At 37.2% G+C, this 24604-nt stretch overlaps 5 protein-coding genes across 6 annotated transcripts in view; 4 read left to right on the top strand and 1 right to left on the bottom strand.

Annotated features, from left to right (window-relative positions):
• The window catches only part of LOC110833841 (lutropin-choriogonadotropic hormone receptor), a 137309-nt gene that overhangs the window by 75076 nt on the left and 37629 nt on the right, over nt 1-24604 (bottom strand). The window lies entirely within an intron of this gene.
• On the top strand, nt 1145-5664 carry LOC110830164 (4-vinylanisole receptor-like). Its single transcript, XM_087352419.1, has 7 exons — nt 1145-1504; nt 1921-2197; nt 3703-3962; nt 4055-4154; nt 4817-4921; nt 5026-5181; nt 5496-5664. Exons 1-7 carry the CDS (start codon nt 1218-1220, stop codon nt 5574-5576), a joined length of 1266 nt encoding a protein of 421 aa, XP_087208545.1. The 5' UTR covers nt 1145-1217; the 3' UTR covers nt 5577-5664.
• On the top strand, nt 7848-11116 carry LOC110830133 (odorant receptor 70a). The gene is made up of 6 exons (XM_087352638.1): nt 7848-8046; nt 9115-9380; nt 9475-9574; nt 10192-10296; nt 10401-10556; nt 10945-11116. The coding sequence occupies exons 1-6, from the start codon at nt 7975-7977 to the stop codon at nt 11023-11025; spliced, it is 780 nt and encodes a 259-aa protein (XP_087208764.1). The 5' UTR covers nt 7848-7974; the 3' UTR covers nt 11026-11116.
• Nucleotides 12048-16604, top strand: LOC147873226 (4-vinylanisole receptor-like). Its single transcript, XM_087352418.1, has 7 exons — nt 12048-12489; nt 12858-13134; nt 14404-14669; nt 14762-14861; nt 15510-15614; nt 15931-16086; nt 16436-16604. The coding sequence occupies exons 1-7, from the start codon at nt 12203-12205 to the stop codon at nt 16514-16516; spliced, it is 1272 nt and encodes a 423-aa protein (XP_087208544.1). The 5' UTR covers nt 12048-12202; the 3' UTR covers nt 16517-16604.
• On the top strand, nt 19361-24247 carry LOC110830135 (odorant receptor 70a). Its single transcript, XM_022064657.2, has 7 exons — nt 19361-19635; nt 20494-20770; nt 21568-21827; nt 21923-22022; nt 22884-22988; nt 23471-23626; nt 24027-24247. The coding sequence occupies exons 1-7, from the start codon at nt 19361-19363 to the stop codon at nt 24105-24107; spliced, it is 1254 nt and encodes a 417-aa protein (XP_021920349.2). The 3' UTR covers nt 24108-24247.

The following is a 24604-nucleotide window of genomic DNA, read 5'->3' on the forward strand; positions in this document are numbered from 1 at the left end:
CCGACGTCACCTAACCAAAATCAACTCTTCGCTTCGAAATTGTTCTTCAGAAGTCAATAGTCCAGCAAGTGCAAAAATCGACGCCTCTATAGATCGAAAAAGTCAATAAAATTTCATTTTCGAAGAAGTCCGCAACTATTCCCTGTCATAACCCAGAATAAATAACAACTCAAACTGTCTCACTAAATTAAACTAATCAGACACTACAAATGAGACACATTGCATAATAATGCCATATTTTTATTGTTTGTAGTTAGTCTTCGATGATGGATAACGTCAGCAAACAGTTTGCTCCAACTACAGTGTTGATATTTTACAGTACTGAAAAGCAAAATCTATGAAGTAAAAAAGTCTGACATGTGCAAATAACAGAACGATAAGTGCAGTTGCAAATAGCGAGATGGTAACATACAGCGGCTGGCAATAACACAGCATCTGTTGGTACCCCGTCCACTAATTCACGCTTCACACATTTCCTTGGAAAGCAAACGTGTCTGGGACGCACGTCTCAGCCAAAATTCTGCAAGCTACAAAAGAATAAGTGCTGCCTCTTTGCGAAAACTTCAGAAGTGCTAAAATAAGTGACACTGGCCAGAAACTGGCGTGTCCCATATAACTCCGCTCCTTACTGAGATTCTTAACCCGAAGTACCTGCTTACCTTACACCTACGACCAAGTTTCTAAAGTGGCCTCATTCCACAAAAACCGCGAAAAGTAGCTTGCTTAAAATTCTATCGCCCAATACACACGATTACTTAATTAAGGTTGAATGAATCACTCAATAAATATTCAGAATACTCTTACATGAACTCATGTGAACCTACGACTTACATTGTCCCTCAGACACACTAGAAATTACTTACTTTTGGGGTGCAAGAAACAGTTAAAAACAAACTTCTTTGTCTTAGAAATTAACTTACATCATCAATAAATGAGCTACGTTAAATTCATTAAGTTTTACAGAAAAGGCCAGCTCATACGATGACATCGATCTTCAACCAGGAACGACAGCCCTGTTTTAACACGCATATTCCAAAGAGACCAACCGGCTTTCAGCTATTAATATTTTAAAGCTTTCTGGTAAACACAAAAAATACCTCAGGACACAAAGAACTGAGACACAGTCTGCAGAGTCTCTCCGAAGGGTACAGACTTGAAGGTAGAAGAGGATAGCTTTCAGACGCAGGATATCTGAGTGACAAATAACAGCTTTGTACATGGAGCACACGAACAAGGACACTCACGCCTCACACAACAGCCTCAGTGAGAGTCGCTTCAAAATTCTTCTGCTCTTATTCAGAACGGCAGGATTACAACTTAACGTGAAGTCAATGTCAAGGGTTCATACCATATATAACGTGTTTCTTATGTTATGTTTCCACACTACCGTATTGTCCCTTTGTATGGACACGTTTGTTCACAGACATCAGTTGGTGGAATTAATGACGAAAACTCGCATGTTAATTGGAACACAAATCATCTCGTGGGTACATTTCAGCCTCAGGTAAGAAAAAGTCACATGAAAATAACCACATCTTAAAATAATGTGTTATTAGCCCGACCAACAGTTTATTTCACAATCGTCAAACACCAAAGATAATTCAGCCCACCATAGCTTTTACAGCAATTACTTTGTACGGAAAATAATTCACATAAAACAGTAACTAACAGACTAAGAGGATGAGGATGGGAAGAACGTAATTTCATTACTTAATTCAGGATACAAACGGAATCGCTGCAAGTGAAATGATTTAAATTAGGATCTTTTCACTTCTTGTTGACAAAACTAAGTCGACGCATTCTTTATGTAAGAAACAGTCCGTAATTTATACTGCAGACAAAGATGATACTACAACATGTAATTTACGTGTGCCCACATAAAACTGATATTGTATCAATTAACATTTGTTCATCTTACAGTTATCGTAAACGTGAAGTTGAACATCTGATTCGTCTGACGGATTCTTTCACCTGGGAAGAACTGCCGACTAGAGATCCAGACACCGGATATTTGACAATGGCCGGATACATCCCGTTAATTCAGAAAGTTACTAAATACATCACTCTTTTTGTAACGCTATTCCACTGCACCCAGACCACTGTACGCATAATACTCAACCATGACATGGTCTTAACTTCCTGGTATCCTTTCGAGGTATCAGGGAGCCCGGCGTATGAGATTGCAAACATCACACAGGTAATGCTAAAATTCTCATATTACAAAACTTCATGAAAGTCGATGTTGGTAGCGAGTAGCATGTTCTAAAGTAGTCCACAGAAAAGTGTGCATCTGTAAAAGTAAATCAGTTTTTCATCCTTAAAATTTTCGTTATCTATGACCATTACTTACTTTCGAAAGTTATTTTCATACTTGGTTTTTCAAAAGTCGGAAATTCTCTTCTTCACATTACACCAAACATCCAACAATAAATTAAATTAATATTTTTAAAGTAAAGGAATCTTCCCATTTACTGCCATCCCCTCATTTAATCAAATACTTCTCTTACTTATCCGCATTATGACGAGAAAATGTGTGAATAGCATAAATAATTTATTAATTTCCACGTAATGTCATTCTAATTTTTGTTTGCAAAATCAATATAGGTCGAATATTGAGAGGTGTATGTACTTGAACTACTTTGGAGATGGTAAAAATCTTAAACATCAAGATTCCTACGCGGTGCCCTGCAGTTAATCGGGCCAAAGTTTCTTTTCAAGTGTTTTGAAGACTCTGTGAACGACGTACAAAACTTAGTAAACAAAGTTAAATTTTCAACTACTATTAGGACGTTTCGAGATAAATTAAGAATTTGTGACTCAGAATCAAGAGTAGGATATTGTAATCCTTGAAATGTCTACGTACTCTATTTACAAGGATACCTGTTTACTGTAGTTTACATACTTCACATATTTATTTAACAATATCTTATACTGATAAACAATGACAATTTACGATCTTCAGAGTTGAAATAAGGACTTCAAACTCAAAATGTGGAACAGATCAAATTTTTAAGTTTATATTTTGACCGTATGTTACCAGATGATGGTCAGACGTTATACTAAAATATGTTTTGGCTACAATGTAGCTACCATGAATACCAAATTTATGTATTATAAATGTGTTACGCACACGAAAAACAATACTTATCACATCTATCAGCCCATAGCTAACCATACACAACGTTAACGACATTTTCAGCAAAATCAATACAAACTTCTATGAAGGTAGAGGGAAAGAAATAACCCGATGTTCTAAACTGTATTCAATTCAGAAACTACACCCAAACTTTATGCACGTGAAATATATTACTTAGGCACTGGACCTTCAAAATTAAACTGCAGCAATTTCGTTAAATAAAGGAAAATCTTTGATTGGGATTTGTATTTTTAAGAGCATTATTACAATATCATTAAATAAAACAAATATTCACATTTTTCTTCGATTATTATTCTAGACGAGATAAAGATTTACTTCTTAAAGCTGAGCAATATTCACAAAACTGTACGTTGAAAAGATAAATTAAATAGAGATTAGTATCTCAAGATAGGGACCGATGACAGGTTATTCCATACCCGGTAATTAAAAAAACAAGGTTTCATAAAACGTGCGAAATTTATTGACTAGCTGAATATACTACTCGCGTCTCAAGAAGCAATCTGTTTCATGGAGTTAGTTACAATATATAAATTCATTCTCCACAGGGCATTGCATCTTTCTTCGTAATATGCATATTCTTTGGATTCGCTTGCCTGAACGCAACGTTGATATGTGTGGCCTGCAGTCAGCTGGAGAAACTCAGGGCGGCCATACTGGATATCAAACAGACATATATCACATCACAACAGGACTTTGGGGCCGAGACCGATCGACTGGAGGGACAGGCCCGCACCCCTGAGGAACTGTTCGGTCACATGCAGAAACAACTGAACGACTGCATAAGGCACCATCAGAAGATAAAACGGTGCGTTTATAACTTCGTTATGAAATCTATTCTGATATCAGTTTCGAACGAGAGAAAGAATAATGCCCCTACATAATCTTACATGTTTTCAGATACTTGGAAGCACTGGAAAATACACTGAACCTTCCGCTGTGGGGAGTATTTCTGATTTCCTTATCAACTATGTGCATTGTCGCCTTCTCCGTCGTCACGGTAAGTACTCAAGTAAACCCCGACAGTGTAGAAGTAGGCCTAACTACGTATATCGTCCGTTCTCGCGATCAGTACTGCGGCAGCCACAAGAAATGACTCCGTGTAGTCAGATTATTCTAAAACCTGCCAGTAAGTTTCAAAAATCGTTAAACGATGTTTCTTTAAGAACGTGAAATAAGTATATTTTCTCAGAAAGAATAGAACATGCAATATCATATTATTTTGCGACATTTGCATACAAATGTACAACTGTTTTCCTCGTCTACATTTTACTAGGTTTGTTACATTTACGATATAATTCGCAATAATTTTCCAGATCATATAACAAGTGATAATATAAGAGAATTATTTCAGTTTTGTAGTATCATATAATTAAGTTCATTATTAAAAATATTCCAGATAATTTTACGTGATTTATTACTTTCATATGTTTCTCACACAATCAAATCCACGATGTAAAAACTAAATCTACTTCTTTTCTCTTACTTACGAGCAGAATACACTTGTCGCTGATATTAATTCTTTCACGTACTTAAGTTTGAATCATTTTCAACGTATGTACGTCAACACGATAACAGATTGCTGAGGACAATATCTAAAGACGTATATTATCATAAACCATCGCATTGTAAAATGAAATACATGAAAGCTTTATTTCACAGAGCTGGGGAGACCATACAGATGTATCACAGTCTATGATAATATACGTAATGGTGACAGGTACCGTGTATGAAATTTGCTGGTTTGGAAGCGAACTGTCAGAACAGGTAGGAGCGAGTCGACCTTCTAATGAACACTTAAAATATATTGTGCAGCGCCTCAGTACAGTTAAACTCATGGTTATTCATTACAATATGATTCCTTCTACCAGGCTGAAAGTGTTAGAGACGCGGCTTGGGGGTGCGACTGGGTGGGAACTCCCGTCTCCTTCCAACGCTGTCTGATCTTCATCATCGCCGCAGCGAACAAGGAGTTTACACTCACAGCTGGCAAGTTTGTTCCAGTCTCAAACAAGACCATGATGAATGTAAGGATACACTTCTGTGACATGTGACAGGACACAAATTTGGAAAGACGGCAAAGATTCCATATTACATGCTGATAACATTACTAGTTACACGACAGATAAGGCGTGAACCAACTTAGGAATTAATATCAAGCTTCGAAATAATAACAAATATGCAGCATATAATGAAGATCAGCTTATTTTTTCAATTTCTTTAACAAAATAATACACACTTAAACATGTGTTTCATTTAAATATTACGAAATTATAACGTAAAATAAATTTTATTCGATTACAGTTTCGGTTATAATATCATGTATTTCATTTTTTCACAGATGATGAATCAGACACTGTCCTTCTTCATGTTTCTTCTGCAGATGAAGGACAAAAGTACAGACACCAGTCAGGGAGCATGACATTAGAGATTCTTAACGTAAAGTAGAGCAGTAGTTATTGTTGTAGTTCTGATAACCAATTCAATAAAACTCATGTGATATAAATGAACCCTTATATTTCGTTGTTAAATAAGCCGATGGTAGTTGAAATTATAAATTAACTTAATATATTATCCATTTATGAAACACGATCGAAACAAATTAGTAAAAATATATGTCGTCGTGTAAAATCCAAAATTAAGCCATAATTCCCACATCTACGTCCATTCAGCACGCTCATAAGCCGCTGGAAAATTCGTATTCAATCAGTGCCCGACGTCACCTAACCAAAATCAACTCTTCGCTTCGAAATTGTTCTTCAGAAGTCAATAGTCCAGCAAGTTCAAAAATCGACGCCTCTATAGATCGAAAAAGTCAATAAAATTTCATTTTCGAAGAAGTCCGCAACTATTCCCTGTCATAACCCAGAATAAATAACAACTCAAACTGTCTCACTAAATTAAACTAATCAGACACTACAAATGAGACACATTGCATAATAATGCCATATTTTTATTGTTTGTAGTTAGTCTTCGATGATGGATAACGTCAGCAAACAGTTTGCTCCAACTACAGTGTTGATATTTTACAGTACTGAAAAGCAAAATCTATGAAGTAAAAAAGTCTGACATGTGCAAATAACAGAACGATAAGTGCAGTTGCAAATAGCGAGATGGTAACATACAGCGGCTGGCAATAACACAGCATCTGTTGGTACCCCGTCCACTAATTCACGCTTCACACATTTCCTTGGAAAGCAAACGTGTCTGGGACGCACGTCTCAGCCAAAATTCTGCAAGCTACAAAAGAATAAGTGCTGCCTCTTTGCGAAAACTTCAGAAGTGCTAAAATAAGTGACACTGGCCAGAAACTGGCGTGTCCCATATAACTCCGCTCCTTACTGAGATTCTTAACCCGAAGTACCTGCTTACCTTACACCTACGACCAAGTTTCTAAAGTGGCCTCATTCCACAAAAAATGCGAACAGTAGCTTGCTTAAAATTCTATCGCCCAATACACACGATTACTTAATTAAGGTTGAATAAATCACTCAATAAATATTCAGAATACTCTTACATGAACTCATGTGAACCTACGACTTACCTAGTCCCTCAGACACACTAGAAATTACTTACTTTTGGGATGAAAGAAAAAGTTAAAAACAAACTTCTTTGTCTTAGAAATTAACTTGCATCATCAATAAATGAGCTACGTTAAATTCATTAAGTTTTACAGAAAAGGCCAGCTCATACGATGACATCGATCTTCAGCCAGGAACGACAGCCCTAATTTAACACGCATATTCCAAAGAGACCAACCGGCTTTCAGCTATTAATATTTTAAAGCTTTCTGGTAAACACAAAAAATACCTCAGGACACAAAGAACTGAGACAGTCTGCAGCGTCTCTCCGAAGGGTACAGACTCGAAGGTAGAAGAGGATAGCTTTAAGACGCAGGAAATCCGAGTGACAAGTAACATGGAGCACACGAACAAGGACAGTCACGCCTCACACAACAGCCTCAGTGAGAGTCGCTTCAAAATTCTTCTGCTGTTGTTCAGAACGGCAGGATTACAACTTAACGTGAAGTCAATGTCAAGGGTTCATACCATATATAACGTGTTTCTTATGTTATGTTTCCACACTAGCATTTTGTCCCTTTGTATGGACACTTTTGTTCACAGACATCAGTTGGTGGAATTAATGAAAAAAACTCGCATATTAATTGGAACACAAATCATCTCGTGGGTGTATTTCAGCCTCAGGTAAGACAAAGTAACATGAAAAAAGCAAACATTAGAATTACGCGATATTAACCTCTATAATAGGTTATTGCACACTCAAACATCGAAGATAATTCGGAACACCCTAGTTTTTACAGCAACTATTTTGCACGCTTATTAATTCAGAAAGTAAGTAAAATTATTAAAATAGCACATTACAAGGAGCTAGAAGGATAAATTTTTTTCATTACCTAACTCAAAATACAAAGCGAATCATTGCAAGTTTAATGCTATCCTATCAATTCATGTTGACAAGAAATAAGTCGACGCATTCTTTATGTAAGAAAGAGTCCGTAATTTATACTGCAGACAAAGATGATAATACAACACGTAATTTACGTATGCACACATAAAACTGATATTGTATGAATTAACATTTGTTCATTTTACAGTTATCGTAAACGTGAAGTTGAACATCTGATTCGTCTGACGGATTCTTTCACCTGGGAAGAACTGCCGACTAGAGATCCAGACACCGGATATTTGACAAAGGCCGGATACATCCCGTTCATTCAGAAAGTTACTAAATACATCACTGTCTTCGCGACTCTATTTCACTGCACCCAGACCACAGTACGCATAATACTCAACCATGACATGGTCTTCACTACTTGGTATCCTTTCGAGGTATCAGGGAGCCCGGCGTATGAAATTGCGAACCTCACACAGGTACCGTAAAATGTTTAAATTATTGACATCAAGGCATTAACAGGCCAACGCGGTTTCTTAGATTTAATCAAACCAAAGTTTCTTTTCAAATGTTTTGCCTACTCTGTGAAGCACGTACAACACTTATCAATAAATGTAATAAATTTTCAATCAATATTAGGATGTTTCGATATAAATTAAGAATTTGTGAATCAGCCTGAAGAGAAGGGCATGGTAATCCTTGGAATGTCGAAGTACTCCACCTTCAAGAACACCCGTTAATTACACTTTATATATTTCATATAACCGACAGACGGATTTCACAATGTCCTATACTGATAAATAATAACAATTAACAATATTCAGAGTAGATACAAGGAATTAAAATTCAGAATGTCATACAGTTCAATCTTTAACTTTATATTATGACCGTATGTTAGCAGATGGTCAGAAGTTATACTGAAATGTATTTTGGCTACAATGTAGCTACCATGAATACCAAATTTATATATTATAAATGTGTTACGTACACGAAAAACAATATTTATCACATATTTCAGCTGATGGCTGACTATGAAAATATTGGCACCATTTCCAGCAAAATAATTACGGACTCGTCTCACCGTTTGTCGAAAGAAAGAACCCGATATTCACCAAATATGCCCAAAACTTGTGCATGTGAAATATTTTATAAAAGTATTGGTAGTTCAATATTACCCTGCACCAATTCTGATTAAAAACGAATAAAATAAAATTTTATAAGTACCCTATATTTTTTAAATACGATATTGGACTATCATTAGGACATATAAATACTCACAGTTTACTTCGATTATCATTCTAAACGAGATAATGGTGTTACTTCCTAAAGCAGCGCAATATTAAAAAACTGTATTAAGAAGAAATAAAATAAATGAAGAAATAGTATCCCAACATAGGGACCGATAAAAGATTCGTCCAAACACAGTAATTGAAGAAATTGGGTTCTATAAACGGGGAATTTATTAATTGCCTGAGTGAATTACTAACATCTCAAGAAGGATTGAGTTCGAAGTTCTTAGCTATAATAACCAAAATCTTTGTCCACAGGGCATTGCATCTTTCTTCGTAATATGTGTATTCATTGGATTCGCTTGCCTGAACGCAACGTTGATATGTGTGGCCTGCAGTCAGCTGGAGAAACTCAGGGCGGCCATACTGGATATCAAACAGACATATATCACATCGGAACAGGACTGTGGGGCAGAGACCAACAAACAGGATGGACAGGGACATCCCCTCATCCCTGAGGAAGTGTTCGGTCACATGCAAAAACAACTGAACGACTGCATTCGGCACCACCAGCAGATAAAACGGTGCAGTTGTAATTAACCAATGAAAAACCAATTTGACATTACAAACTCGAATGAGGGCAAAAAGAATGTTCATAAATGATCTTTACATTTTCAGATACTTGGAAGCACTGGAAAATACACTGAACCTTCCGCTGTGGGGAGTATTTCTGATTTCCTTATCAACTATGTGCATTGTCGCCTTCTCCGTCGTCACGGTAAGTACTCAAGTAAACCCCGACAGTGTAGAAGTAGGCCTAACTATGTGATGTGTCCGTGCAGTCAGATTATTCTAAAACCTGCCAGTAAGTTTCAGAAATCGTTAAACGATGTTTCTTTAAGAACGTGAAATAAGTATATTTTCTCAGAAAGAATAGAACATGCAATATCATATTATTTTGCGACATTTGCATACAAATGTACAACATTTATTCTTCTGCATTTTACTACGTCTGTTTCATTTACGACATAATTTACCATAACTTTCCAAATCATGTAAAAAGTGGTAATATAAGAGAATTATTTAAGTTTCTTAGTATGATATAATTAAGTTCATTATTAAAAATATTCCAGACAATTTTACGTGATTTATTACTTTCATATGTTTCTCACACAATCAAATCGACGATGTAAAAGCTAAATCTACTTCTTTTTCCCTTAATTTCGAGCAGTTTACGCTTGTCGCTGATATTAATTCGTTCATGCACTTAAGTTTGAAACATTTTCAACGTATGTACCTCAACACGATAACAGATTGCTGAGGACAATATCTAGACGTATATTTCCATAATCAGTCGCAATGTAACAAGAAATAAATTAATGTTCCATTTTATAGAGCTGGGGAGACCATACAGATGTATCACAGTCTATGATAATATACTTAATGGTGGCAGGTACCGTGTATGAAATTTGCTGGTTTGGAAGCGAACTGTCAGAACAGGTAGGAGCGAGTCGACCTTCTAATGAACACTTAAAATATACTGTGCAGTGTGTCAGTACAGTTAAACTCATGGTTATTCATTACAATACGATTCCTTCTACCAGGCTGAAAGTGTTAGAGACGCTGTCTGGGGGTGCGACTGGGTGGGAACTCCAGTCCCGTTCCAGCGCTGTCTGATCTTCATCATCGCCTCAGCCAACAAGGAGTTTACACTCACAGCTGGCAAGTTTGTTCCAGTCTCCAACAAGACCATGATGAATGTGAGAATACATTTCTGTGACATGTGACAGGACACATTTTGAAAGACGACAAAGATTCCATATTATACATGCTGATAACATTACTAGTAACACGACAGATAAGGCGTGCACCAACTTAGGAATTAACTTAGAATTGCGTCATACTAAAAACACCAAAACAGATCAAAGTTTGCTCCACTTGGATGCGTTTGAAATCCACTGTTCAAGCTTCGAAATAGGAACAAATATGCAGCATATAATTAAGATCAGCTTATTTTTTCAATTTCTTGAACAAAATAATACACACTTAAAAATGTATTTCATTGAAATATTACGAAATTATAACGTAAAATAAATTTTATACGATTACAGTTTCGGTTATAAAATCATGTATTTCATTTTTTCACAGATGATGAATCAGACACTGTCCTTCTTCATGTTTCTTCTGCAGATGAAGGACAAAAGTACAGACACCAGTCAGGGAGCATGACATTAGAGATCCTTAATGTAAAGTAGAGCAGTAGTTATTGCTGTAGTTCTGATAACCAATTCAATAAAACTCATGCGATATAAATGAACCCTTATAATTCGTCGTTGCATAAGCCGATGGTCCTTGAAATTATAAATTAACTTGCTATATTATCCATTTATTGCAAACGATCGAAAAAAATTAGTAAAAATATATGTCGTCGTGTAAAATCCAAAATTAAGCCAGAATTCCCACATCTACGTCCATTCAGCACGCTCATAAGCCGCTGGAAAATTCGTATTCAATCAGTGCCCGACGTCACCTAACCAAAATCAACTCTTCGCTTCGAAATTGTTCTTGAGAAGTCAATAGTCCAGCAAGTGCAAAAATCGACGCCTCTATAGATCGAAAAAGTCAATAAAACTTCATTTTCGAAGAAGCCCGCAACTATTCCCTGTCATAACCCAGAATAAATAACAACTCAGACTGTCTCACTAAATTAAACTAATCAGAGATCACAAATGAGACACATTGCATAACAACTACTGTGTTGATAGCATGCAGCAACGAACAGGAAATTTCGCAAAGTAAAAATGAGGACATGTGCACGGTATATACGCTGGCGGTACAAATAACCGAATGATAAGTGGACCTGCAAATAGCGAGATGGTAATCCTACCGCCCATTAGATACGATCACTAATTAAGATCGACTGAATCACTCAATTAATATTTGTAAATTGCACAATCAAAACAGGAGTTATGCAATTCCACCATTGTGCTTTCAGCTTACTCTTATATGAACTTGTTAACCAACGATTTTCCTTGTCTCTCAAACACTAGAAATAACTTATTTTTTGGGGTACAAGAAACAGTTAAAAACAAACTTCTTTGTCTTAGAAATTAACTTGCATCATCAATAAATGAGCTCCGTTAAATTCATTAAGTTTTACAGAAAAGGCCAGCTCATACGATAACATCGATCTTCAGCCAGGAACGACAGCCCTAATTTAACACGCATATTCCAAAGAGACCAACCGGCTTTCAGCTATTAATATTTTAAAGCTTTCTGGTAAACACAAAAAATACCTCAGGACGCAAAGAACTGAGACACAGTCTGCAGCGTCTCTCCGAAGGGTACAGACTCGAAGGTAGAAGAGGACAGCTTTCAGACGCAGGAAATCCGAGTGACAAGTAACATGGAGCACACGAACAAGGACACTCACGCCTCACACAACAGCCTCAGTGAGAGTCGCTTCAAAATTCTTCTGCTTTTATTGCGGACGACAGGAATACGTCTTAACGTCAAGTCAAAGTCAGCGGTTCATATCATATATAGCGTGATACTTGCCGTATTCATTCACGTTAGTATTTTGTCTCTTTATGTGGATACGTTTGTTCAAAGACATCAGTTGGTGGAATTAATGAAGAAATTACGCTTGTTAATTGCAACACAGATCGTTACGTGGATGCATTTTAGCCTGAGGTAAGCGCAAATCACATTACGAAAATAACTGAAATATTCGAAAATATAATCACAATGCGTGATATTTGAGAACACCGCCGTTTTCACACAGCATATATGCACTGTCATTTTCTAAAGTTAATTGGTATTAATACTGCAAATGAAGGGGTTTGCTGAAGAATGAGTTTTCTTTGTCTAATTCAAAATACAGGGAGAAACAATGCAAGCAGATACTAAATTCTTGTTTAAAATTATAAATAGCATGCATTTCTCTCATAAATGCCATTCCGTAATTATGCTCGTACAGATAAAGATAATCCAACATACGTACACTCGTACTAATGATAAAAATTTTGATAATGTTTCAATTAATATTTTTCACGTTGCAGTTATCGTAAACGTGAAGTTGAACATCTGATTCGTCTGACGGATTATTTCACTTGGGAAGAACTGCCGACTAGAGATCCGGACACCGGATATTTGACAAAGGCCGGATACCTCCCCTTCATTCAGAAACTTACCAAATACGCCACTCTCTTCGCAATCATATACCACTGCACCCAGACAACGGTACGCATAATACTCAACCATGACATGGTCTTCGCTTCCTGGTATCCTTTAGAAGTATCAGAGAGCCCAGCGTATGAAATTGCAAACATCACACAGGTAAAATATAAAATCGTAACTTTAAAAAACCACAATTTACTCAAGCCATCTTTGTATGTGTTGATATTATTTAAGGATTGAGAAAACCATCCATCTTGCCACGATTATTACAAGATACTATTTTCTATATAATTCTAAATACAAAATGCACACTTCCAGTCAAGTTTTGAATACTGAAGAATATGTCAAACTGCAATAAACCGTAGAATACTTAATGTCTCCTACTTCGACTGGGATTACATAGTGGTTAATATATGTAGTTCTAGGATTAGCAACTCCTGTGACATAGCAGAACTATACTAATACAATATATTATGATAATTACCTTCAACGACACGATGTTTGAAGGCGAAAATCGTAACATATTGTCTAAGGAACACATTGGAATCTTTTATACATGATATAAAACAATACACTAATCATGTTGTTCAAAATCAAGGAAGGACCGGTATCAACTACATAAAATTCACGAAAACATGACAAAAGCAAAGCGACTGACGTGTATTTCCGCGGGGACAGTTCATACAAGATGGAATCACTTCCATTACGAATAGAAACCTAAATATCGCGACAATAATGAGATATATTTGAATAAGAAGATCAGGAACGCAAGGACAGGATGTTCTAGAATGTAGTCTGTTCATCAACGTTGTATAAAATACTGGAAATTAATTATTTATTCGCATGCTCCTGCATATACAGTACTCGTGTACAAAACGTTATTTTAAACAATCATAATCGAACGTCGTTGTGAAGTAGTTAAACTCCCTCCCCGGGTTCAAATCTCAGCCCAGAGCCCGATTATCCTGACTCAGATTTTAGTGGTTTTACTCGGTCTGCAAATAAATGGAAAGTCCCTTAAATGAGATTGCAACTGCTTCCTTCCACAGCCTTTCCAATTCATTATTCACTATTCACCTCTCATTCCACGCCCTATAGTCTGAGCTAATTAAAAATGTCGTTAAACAAACTATTAGCAAATAAAAAAAAACATACATTAGAGCAATTCAGTAAAAGAAAAACTCTTTAAATGTAAACAATTTTGTGACTTCTTTTAGTGATTCAAATTACAGGAATTCATTTTTGCAACAACTACCGCCAACATGAGAAACATGGTATTCCTTACAGGCGTGCAAATTATAACAACTCTTTCATCGGTATTAACATGAAGTCGGAACGAATAATGATGAACAGTAAAAGTTAGTGATACTTTATGTTCCTCCAAAAACCACCGAATTCATCACAATAACTAAAACTCGTCTCTCACAGGCCATTCAAACAATCCTCATGATATTCTTATTCATCGGTTTCCAATCCCTGTACGCAACATTTGTGTGTGTGGCCTGCAGTCAGCTGGAGAAACTCAGGGCGGCCATACTGGATATCAGACAGACATATATCACACCGGAACAGGACTGTGGGGCAGAGACCAACAAAAAGGATGGAGAGGGACATCCCCGCACCCATGAGGAACTGTTTGGTCACATGCAAAAACAACTGAACGACTGCATACGACACCATCAGAAGATAAAACGGTGAGTTTATAACTTCCTTATGAAATCTAATCTGATATCAGTTTCGAACGAGAGAAAGAATAATGCCCCTACATAATCTTACATGTTTTCAGATACATGGAAGCACTGGAAAACGCAATGAATCTTCCAATGTGTGGGCTATTTCTGATCTGCTTATCAACGATGTGTTTCGCAGCGTTCTCCGCCACCTTGGTAAAGATCTATCCTAAGCCCTAAACTGTCTTTATCGACCGCATTCAAGTTTAGTATTTCGGTGTCGGATGTTTCATTCTGCTCAGTTGCTTGTAAGACGTGAAAATGAAACTTCAGAATCAGAAAATGTGCGTGTTGAGGTAATTAAAACTTGTTTTCTTGTAAAGAACAATTTTGATGTACGATGCTTGGTTGTAAACGTGTCAACTGGTTTCTTCGTAGGTGTTTTACTGGTGTGCACTTTAACACAAATAATACTCCGGTTCGCATATATTTTACGGTACGACACAAATCTCAAGTATTTGTCATATAAAATAATAAAGGAATTAAAATATTCAGTTTTGTATTATCATGCAATTAAAATTATCATAAAAGACATTTCAGTTAATTCTACGTAATTTATTAATTTCACCTGGATTCCGGTAACAAAAATCTCGTATAATGTCTAAACTAAAGCGGCATTTATATATTAAGAGGAGAATATAGTTGACGGTGATATATATTCGTTTCATCATGTTATGTATATCACGTATTAAGATCTAATTATTTTCAGTGTAATCATGTGGTGCATATTTCTGCCTCAGAATACCTAAATTATACCTGTCTGTTGCAGGATAATGTAAACTACACGAACGCTTCTTTTTACAGAGTTGGGGAGATCACGTAGACGTATCGCAGGCTTTGATAATATACATAATGGTCTCAGCCTGTGTGTGCCAATTCTGTTGGCTTGGAAACGAACTGTCAGAGGAGGTAATAACAACTGATTGTCCTCGAACACAGCGTTAGAACACTACGAACATCAGACAGACAGACAGACAGACAGACTTGAGATAAATGCGATAATTATTTATCAACATTCTTTAACATCTATACCGCACTTGCACACGTGTCTTCTTAATGGTTGTTATTTGGTGTTTCAATGTCATGGTGCATCTTCATGTTGCGGATGGAGAACGCCTCCAGATGTGGGAGATGGCTATGATTATATGGATTAGGATCTCGCGACAAGTCAATAATCTGTGCTTATTCATCACTGGAATGTTAACTGATCCCCAAATTATTCCAGGCTGAAAACGTCAGAGACGCGGCCTGGGGATGCGACTGGTTGGGAACTCCCGTCTCCTTCCAGCGCTGTCTGATCTTCATCATCGCCGCAGCCAACAAGGAGTTTACACTCACGGCTGGCAAGTTTGTTCCAGTCTCCAACAAGACCATGATGAATGTGAGGATACGGCAAAGATTCCATATTACATGCTTATAACATTACTAGTAACACAACAGATAAGGCGTGAACAAACTTAGAAATTAACTTAGAATTGCGTCATACTAAAAACACCAAAACAGATCACAGTTTGCTGCACTTGGATGCGTTTCAAATGCACCGTTCAAGCTTCGAAATAGTAACAAATATGCAGCATATAATTAAGATCAGTTTATTTTTTCAGTTTCTTGAACAAAATAATGCAGACGTAAAAATGTATTTCATTTAAATATTACGAAATTATAAAGTAAAATAAATTTTATTCGATTATAGTTTCGGTTATAATATCATGTATTTCATTTTTTCACAGATGATGAATCAGACACTGTCCTTCTTCATGTTTCTTCTGCAGATGAAGGACAAAAGTACAGACACCAGTCAGGGAGCATGACATTAGAGATTCTTAATGTAAAGTAGAGCAGTAGTTATTGTTGTAGTTCTGATAACAAATTCAATAAAACTCATGCGATATAAATGAACCCTTATATTTCGTTGTTGCATAAACCGATGGTCCTGGAAATTATAAATTAACTTGCTATATTATCCATTTATTGCAAACGATCCAAAAAAATAAATCAAAATATATATGTCGTCGTGTAAAATCCAAAATTAAGCCATAATTCCCACATCTACGTCCATTCAGCACGCTCATAAGCCGCTGGAAAATTCGTATTCAATCAGTGCCCGACGTCACCTAACCAAAATCAACTCTTCGCTTCGAAATTGTTCTTCAGAAGTCAATAGTCCAGCAAGTGCAAAAATCGACGCCTCTATAGATCGAAAAAGTCAATAAAATTTCATTTTCGAAGAAGTCCGCAACTATTCCCTGTCAAAACCCAGAATAAATAACAACTCAAACTGTCTCACTAAATTAAACTAATCAGAGATCACAAATGAGACACATTGCATAACAACTACTGTGTTGATAGCATGCAGCAACGAACAGCAAATTTCGCAAAGTAAAAATGAGGACATGTGTACGCTATATACGCTGGCGGTACAAATAACCGAATCATAAGTGGACCTGCAAATAGCGAGATGGTAATCCTACCGCCCATTAGACACGATCACTAATTAAGATCGACTGACTTATACCTTTTAATTCAATTTTCTTTACGGAAATCGTAGTCGCCCAATTTTAACACGCACAAAATACCAAGAACAATTAATTAATATTTTACACAATTCAAGAGGAATTGATCCACTGTATATACACCAACTAATAAACACCGTGTATATAAAAGAAACAAAATTCAATAATAAACGGATACATTCCTATAGGCGACACATAATAGCGCTACGGACAATTTGTAATAGTTACTAATAAGAAAGTGCATACAGATGATGCAATTTTAAACTTTTTATCGAAATCCTCATGTTGAGTTTACAACGGGGACCTAGTGTGGTCTACACTTAGTAGATGAAACCGGAATGTCTCTTCGCAGGATTCAGATTTGTAAAACGGTGGAGGTTGGACTGAAATTCACAAGTTCTTCAGAGTCACCAGTTCATAGCAAAGCTTCATGGCAGGTATACATGACTTCCTACAGAACTATATTGAGCTGGTATTGTATTCAGTGCAAAAATTACGTTTTAATGCTCTCTGCAGATGTGTGTTATGAAATCACGAGCTTATAAAGCATACGAAAGTAAAAATTCAATCGTTACATCAAAGACTATGTAGAAACAAGTATCAACAACTGCAGTGCACTTATAAATGCCTTATTAAATATGCATCATCTTTTAATGTGGTGTCGGGTAATATATCATAATATTTTTTTTTTTAGTGTTCTGTCTGACGCCAGGTCCATATGAACAGGATCCTTCCATCCTTTTCTCGGACTGGGACCTGTTCATATACGTTCTTGGCAGATGATCCAGAAGTGGTTTGCCATTGCCTTCTTCTGTGTGTGAATGGAGTAATTGTTGGGATGCCACGGAGGAAAACTCCGTGTTGCCTAGACCACGGCCTTGCCCAACACAAGTTATAAATCTCTGAGCACCACCGGGAATCGAACCCGAGACCCCAGGATTAAAAGGCCAGCGTTCTAACCGCTAGACCACCTCATCTTATTATTATTTAGTGTTCTGTCTGACGACAGGTCCATATGAACAGGATCCTTCCATCCTTTTCTCGGACTGGGACCTGTTCATATACGATCTTGGCAGATGATCCAGAAGTGGTTTGCCATTGCCTTCTTCTGTGTGTGAATGGAGTAATTGTTGGGATGCCACGGAGGAAAACTCCGTGTTGCCTAGACCACGGCCTTGCCCAACACAAGTTATAAATTCGGGCACCGCCGGGAATCGAACCCGGGACCCCAATCATAATATATCATTAGTAAAATACATTCAACTGCTTTTGCCGAGACCTGGAAGTTATTTAATTTCAACGTCTCAACAGTGAAGAAATAAGAACATGCATATACGACATCTGAGGTCCTCGGGGCGATGAAATTGTCCCTCTGATTTGTGGATAGTAAAGTCTTATGGACTTGTAGGTAGATTCCGACGTTTCGAAGAACATAAAATACGTTCGCTCCCTCATCGCCTTACATACCTAAGATCTAATTTAGCATTACACTACTTGTTCATACAGGCCTCTTCCTTGCAGACTACGCCACTGAATTTTGTATGCATTTCTAATCTCCCGTATGAGTACTACATGTTCCGTCCACCTCACTCATACTTATTTTAACAATATTTACATTAGGGTAAAAGTAAACTTCATAATGTTCCGCGTTATTTAAAATAATTTTTATTTACATATTCGTGTTACATGTCTATTAGGTTCAAATATTACCATTAGTAATCCGTTCTTGAAAGCTATCTATAAACATACTTCTTTGAGAACAGAAACAAAGTTTTGATATCCATTAAATTTTGTTTTATAAATTAATACGTTTTAATAACTCAGCCCAGTCAAGTTCCAATAAGTTTCGAACAACTCCGCTACTTTACGCACTGAAATTGATCTACGGGCATCGTCTCCGACCGATTTTAACACGCATGGACTAAGACGGCCGACAGGTTTCGTGTTTCATCAATATTTTACAGCTTTCTGGAAGTATAGTTCTGTGGTGCACACAGAATTCTATATATTTCATGTTTCAAACTGCTCAGTAACACTTCGTATAGCCCATCTGACGGCTACAGACTTGCAAGAAGTAGACATCCTTTTCATCAAAACAAACCCGTGACAGTTACACGTAACACATCGCATAGCAACATTACAATGAAGCCTGTTATCTCCAGTGACAGGAACCTGGATGAGCGTCGGTTTAAGACTATTTTGGTTTTACTGCGATTGGGAGGAATCCCACTTAACATGAAGTCAATATCAAAAGTTCGCACCGTATATAGTGTGTTTATTATCTTCTGTTACTATTGTACTATGTTTTGTCTTGCTATGGATACGTTCACTCACAGACACCAACTGGACCAAGCCATGAAGAAATTACGGGTTTTAATGGGAATGGTACTCTCACTGTGGATTCATTTCAGTCTCAGGTACAGTATGTCAAATTATACTGCATTCTTTGAAAATAATACTTTATTCTAGATCAATAAATCTCTACGAAAATAATAAAAAAAATCTTTAACATGTAGGCCTAGAGTACCACATTCAGAATTTGCATTTATTCGTAAAATAAATATTGCACAAACTGCAAAACAAAATGTAGTTTTTGAGAGCATCGATCTGTGTAAGTGTTTAAAATTTGAACCAGCCAAACGACTTTCACGAAACTTGGTTCGAACGTCAACTCATTCGCTGTCGTTTCTAAATACCTGCAATTCGTTGTAACAAAATGGCGGACGGGCGAAAATTTGAGGTGGGAGAAGAAACTGCACGTGTCCGCCTTATTAGAAGGGAAAGAAAAGTGGCAACAGAGCGAAGTTGGACGAAACTGGAATTTGGACTGAACATTCGCTTCGCAAGACGAAGTGACTGTTTTAAAAATCCACACAGCGAAGACCTCAGACATATCATTCACCTTTGAGTGTCCCGCCTTATATGCCAAGTGAAGGTCTTGTGGGGAACATATCAGAGCCGATGGGACGAGGAATATTTTCAGCACAGCCGTAAACGTAGGTGAACGTAACTTACGACATTACTGCATTCGCAAAATTTTTGTAACTGACGGAAACGCGGAAAACAACGCAGTATTCACGCACAGCACAAACGTCAAATATGCTCACTGTAAAATGTACTTTTCGATTCTCAAGAATGACCGTGTTGCATGGCGTTAAATTTATCAATATTGCGGTAGATGATTATAATGACTGGACCTACCCGTTACGTCACGTCAGTTATCCACTACTATAAGTTACTGAAAACATATAATTGAATGTTTATTCCTGTTACAGCTATCGTAAAGGCGAACTCGAGCACCTGATTGGCCTGACGGATTCTTTCACCTGGGAAGAACTGCCGACCAGAGATCCTAACACTGGATATCTGACAAAGGCCGGATACATTCCGATTATCCAAAGATTTGCAGTGTACACACCGGCTGTCGTATGCATATTCCACGGCACTCAGAGTACAGTGCGCATAGTGCTAAGCCATGATATGGTCTTCGCTAACTGGTATCCCTTCGACTTCTCATCGAGCCCGGCGTATGAAATTGCAAACTTCACACAGGTAATGCAAAAATTCTTACAATTATTAAACTTTATGAGATTTGGCGTTTAGTGGCCGTGAAGAATTGGATCGTAGCGTTCTGGTTTCCGAAATAGTGTACTCCGGCAGGTACAGGACCACATTGTGTCACAAATGAGATTATCATAATCTACTTATTAACCAGATCCTCGCCATCGTACCCAATGATTCGCCAAAGGTGCAACCTAGTCTGATAAGTTCCCATAACTCACGGCACGACTTACTCATCGCCCTGATAATGGAGGCAGCAAGTACCTGTGTAATGTAGCCCAACGTCACCAGACTATGCGACGCGACATCTCAGAAAACAACCATCCCCAACACAAATTTCATCAAAGTAAATTTTTCGAGAAAATTGTAAAAAGAAATCTATCTGTAAATGTAAAATAGTTTCCATTATTTTCATACCACAGTATTTCCTACAAGTAGGCCTACTTATTTTTAGAATATTAAATTCCTTTGATAGATAATAACGTAAGTAAAACACGAAAATAATTCACAATGAAAGTAATGAGCTGGATATTGTGTCAATGTAGTGTCAGTTCTTCAAAAGACTTGTGATGATACACACCCGTTCTGTCGATACACACTTGTATTAATAAAATAACAGTTAGTCCAAGAAACATTTGTATTAGTGTTTAAGAGGAGATGTATAAAATACGCCGCTCGGTTAGATTCTATAACGTGCTATGGTTATTTTAAAACACTTCTTCGATTTTAATACCACGCCTATTTAAATTACACATTAAATCAGAATAATCAAATCCTCCATCTCACAGGGCATTGCGTCACTATTCATGGCATGCACATATTTTGGCTTCCCGAGTCTGTACGCTACGCTGGTTTGCGTAGCCTGCAGCCAGGTTGAGAAACTCAGAGCAGCCCTACTGGATATCGGACAGACACGTGTCACATCAGAACAGGACCGTGGGGCCGAGACCGATCGACTGGAGGGACAGGCCCTCACCACTGAGGAAGTGTCCGGTCACATGCAGAAACAACTGAACGACTGCATACGGCACCACCAGAAAATATTACGGTGCGGTGGTAATTAAAATTGTTTAAGTCTAAAATGACGTTATTGTTTCGAAAGAGAAAACATTCATTTCGCTACATCATCTTGCACTTTTCCAGGTATATCCAAGTATTGGAAGACACAATGAACTTTCCTCTATGTGGACTATTTCTAATTTTCTTATCAGCGATGTGCTTTGACGCCTTCTCAGCTATCACGGTAAAGTACAATGTTCGCATGATAGTGGTAGATACGTGTAGAGCCTCATTTAAAATGCAATATTCAAAACAAACTAGTTAGCGAAGTAAACTCGTATGGTAAACAATCTTAATTCATAGAATCAAATCCATTTACAAATATCAAATCTAAAAGTTCTTGACGATGGTGAGTCATTTCAATAAAAATTTTCTTGGATATTATCCATCGTCTAGTAAAATAAAATATAAAACGACGTTTCGGAGATGCTGCTATATCTCCGATCAGGTACGTACTCAGTTGGGCCCATTAGATAGTGCTAATCCCTGTCTCCGGACAGGAGAGAGCCCCATCTCCGAAACGTCGTTTTATATTTTAATTTACTAGACGATGGATAATATCCAAGAAAATGTTTATCCAATTACAAATGTTTCATTTACCATTTGCTACTAATCCTGTCTATCAAGTAACCATTTCGTGTCACTTGCAAATTAACACTCAGACTAAATTGTAAAATTTCTAAATACTTTACACGTACATTTTATTTTATTTATTTAGTGTTCTGTCTGACGACAGGTCCATATGAACAGGATCCTTCCATCCTTTTCTCGGACTGGGACCTGTTCATATACGTTCTTGGCAGATGATCCAGAAGTGGTTTGCCATTGCCTTCTTCTGTGTGTGAATGGAGTAATTGTTGGGATGCCACGGAGAAACCGGGGAAGCCTAGACCACGGCCTTGCCCAACACAAGTTATAAATTGGGCAAGGCCGTGGTCTAGGCATAGTCCCGCTTAAATGGAATCAGAGGTTGCACAATATTATTTTATGTCAAAACGTAAATGATTTCTAGCCTAGCAGGTTAATTGAATATTTCATTTCGCAGAGCTGGGGAGATCACACTGATGTATCGCAGGCTCTAGCAGTATATATAGTGCAGACAGGCTGCATGTGTGTGTACTGCTGGCTCGGGAACGAGCTATCAGAAGGGGTAAGAATATCTGGAACACTTACATGTGGATTTCAAGTTACGTTTTCATAACTTATTATTATCAACATTCCGAACTATTAGCAGTGCATGTCCTGCAATTATGTTCATGTGTCCGTCTAAATTTGTTACATCGTTTTCTAACGTATGTAATCTGCCTGACATTGTATATAAAGCTCGCGTTTTGTCATATCTGACCAGCAAATTCGTACACGAGATTCTTGTAACCGTGAAAACCTCCCTATTTGCAGAAGATATTCAACATTTTATGTTCTATAATTACCTAGGAGATTATTAGCTTCTCCAGAAGGACAGAACTCCATGAAATCAGTTTATATGCCGCCGTACCAATGAGCCTTGAAACGTCAACTTTAAAATAAACGTTCTTAATTTCGAAAAGAACTTATAAGTCTGCAATGTGCTACTTTTTTAAAAAATATTACTGTTCGTGAAAGTAAGTGACAATGTTTTCCTAATTATTTCAGGTTGAAAGTGTTAGAGACGCGGCCTGGGGGTGCGACTGGGTGGGAACTCCTGTCCCGTTCCAACGCTGTCTGATGTTCATCATCGCCAAAGCCAACAAGGAGTTTATACTCACGGCTGGCAAGTTTGTTCCAGTCTCCAACAAGACCATGATGAATGTAAGAACACTCATCGTAGTGTAATTGTGACACGACATACACTTGTGAGGATATTCGTAAAAAAAGTAACAAATTGAATAACTCGATCTTCATATTCTTACCTATATCACAAACGAGATGTTTATTCTTACTTTTTTAAAACGAAAATGTACGTCCTACGATCATATAAGCCAGAGAATTATTTTAAAAATTTCGCTACAATCAATTTCTGATGGAGGATTCTCGTAAAACGAGAAAGCTTGACTGACTGTAAATACTACTCAATTACATTATCCCATATGAATATTTTATCTTTATAGCAGTTCGCACTGCCAATAAGCTGCAAATAGCCACTTCTTCTCGTAAACTCTTCGGCTGGACTTTTGGTTTATAATACCATGTGTATCAATTTTGTTCACAGATGATGAATCAATCGATATCCTTCTTCATGTTCCTCCTCCACATGAAAGACAAGAATGCAGACAACAATCAGGGAGTGTAACGTTATTTAACATAACTATAAGTGTATCAGTAGGAAACATACCTAATCGCTTCTTTACAACAGTCCTCATGAAATGATAATGTTCAAGTTATGTATTTCCCAATCTGTTTTGCTCTGAATATATTAATGAAAAACACAAACCCCATTGTCTTCTTTATCCATTTACATGTGTCAGAAATGAGATTCGAAATATGGACTCAGCCACACTTATTCTTGCGAGGTTTGAAGTTCCCACGGCGGCAAATATGAAAATGACTTTCCGACTTGATGTGCCTCAGAAACTGACAGATCCTTCAGAAAAAATGTCTCTTTGGCTTGGTAGGCTCGTGTGTGAAGATCTTTAATAGCTGAGAACTACTTCACTGGCAATACATCACGAGGAGTTCGAATAAAATAGCGTGATGGTGCCCTTCTTAAATCCCAGAATTATTGTACAGTGGTATAATTCCAAACATTTACGGATTAACTCTCGACAGGATTTCTGGCTGTCTCCATCA

The sequence above is a fragment of the Zootermopsis nevadensis genome, unplaced genomic scaffold (assembly GCF_977971745.1).
Source record: "Zootermopsis nevadensis isolate Lab colony 2312 unplaced genomic scaffold, Znev_1.0 Znev_ptg000021l, whole genome shotgun sequence".
NCBI classification, from domain to species: Eukaryota; Metazoa; Arthropoda; class Insecta; order Blattodea; family Termopsidae; genus Zootermopsis; species Zootermopsis nevadensis.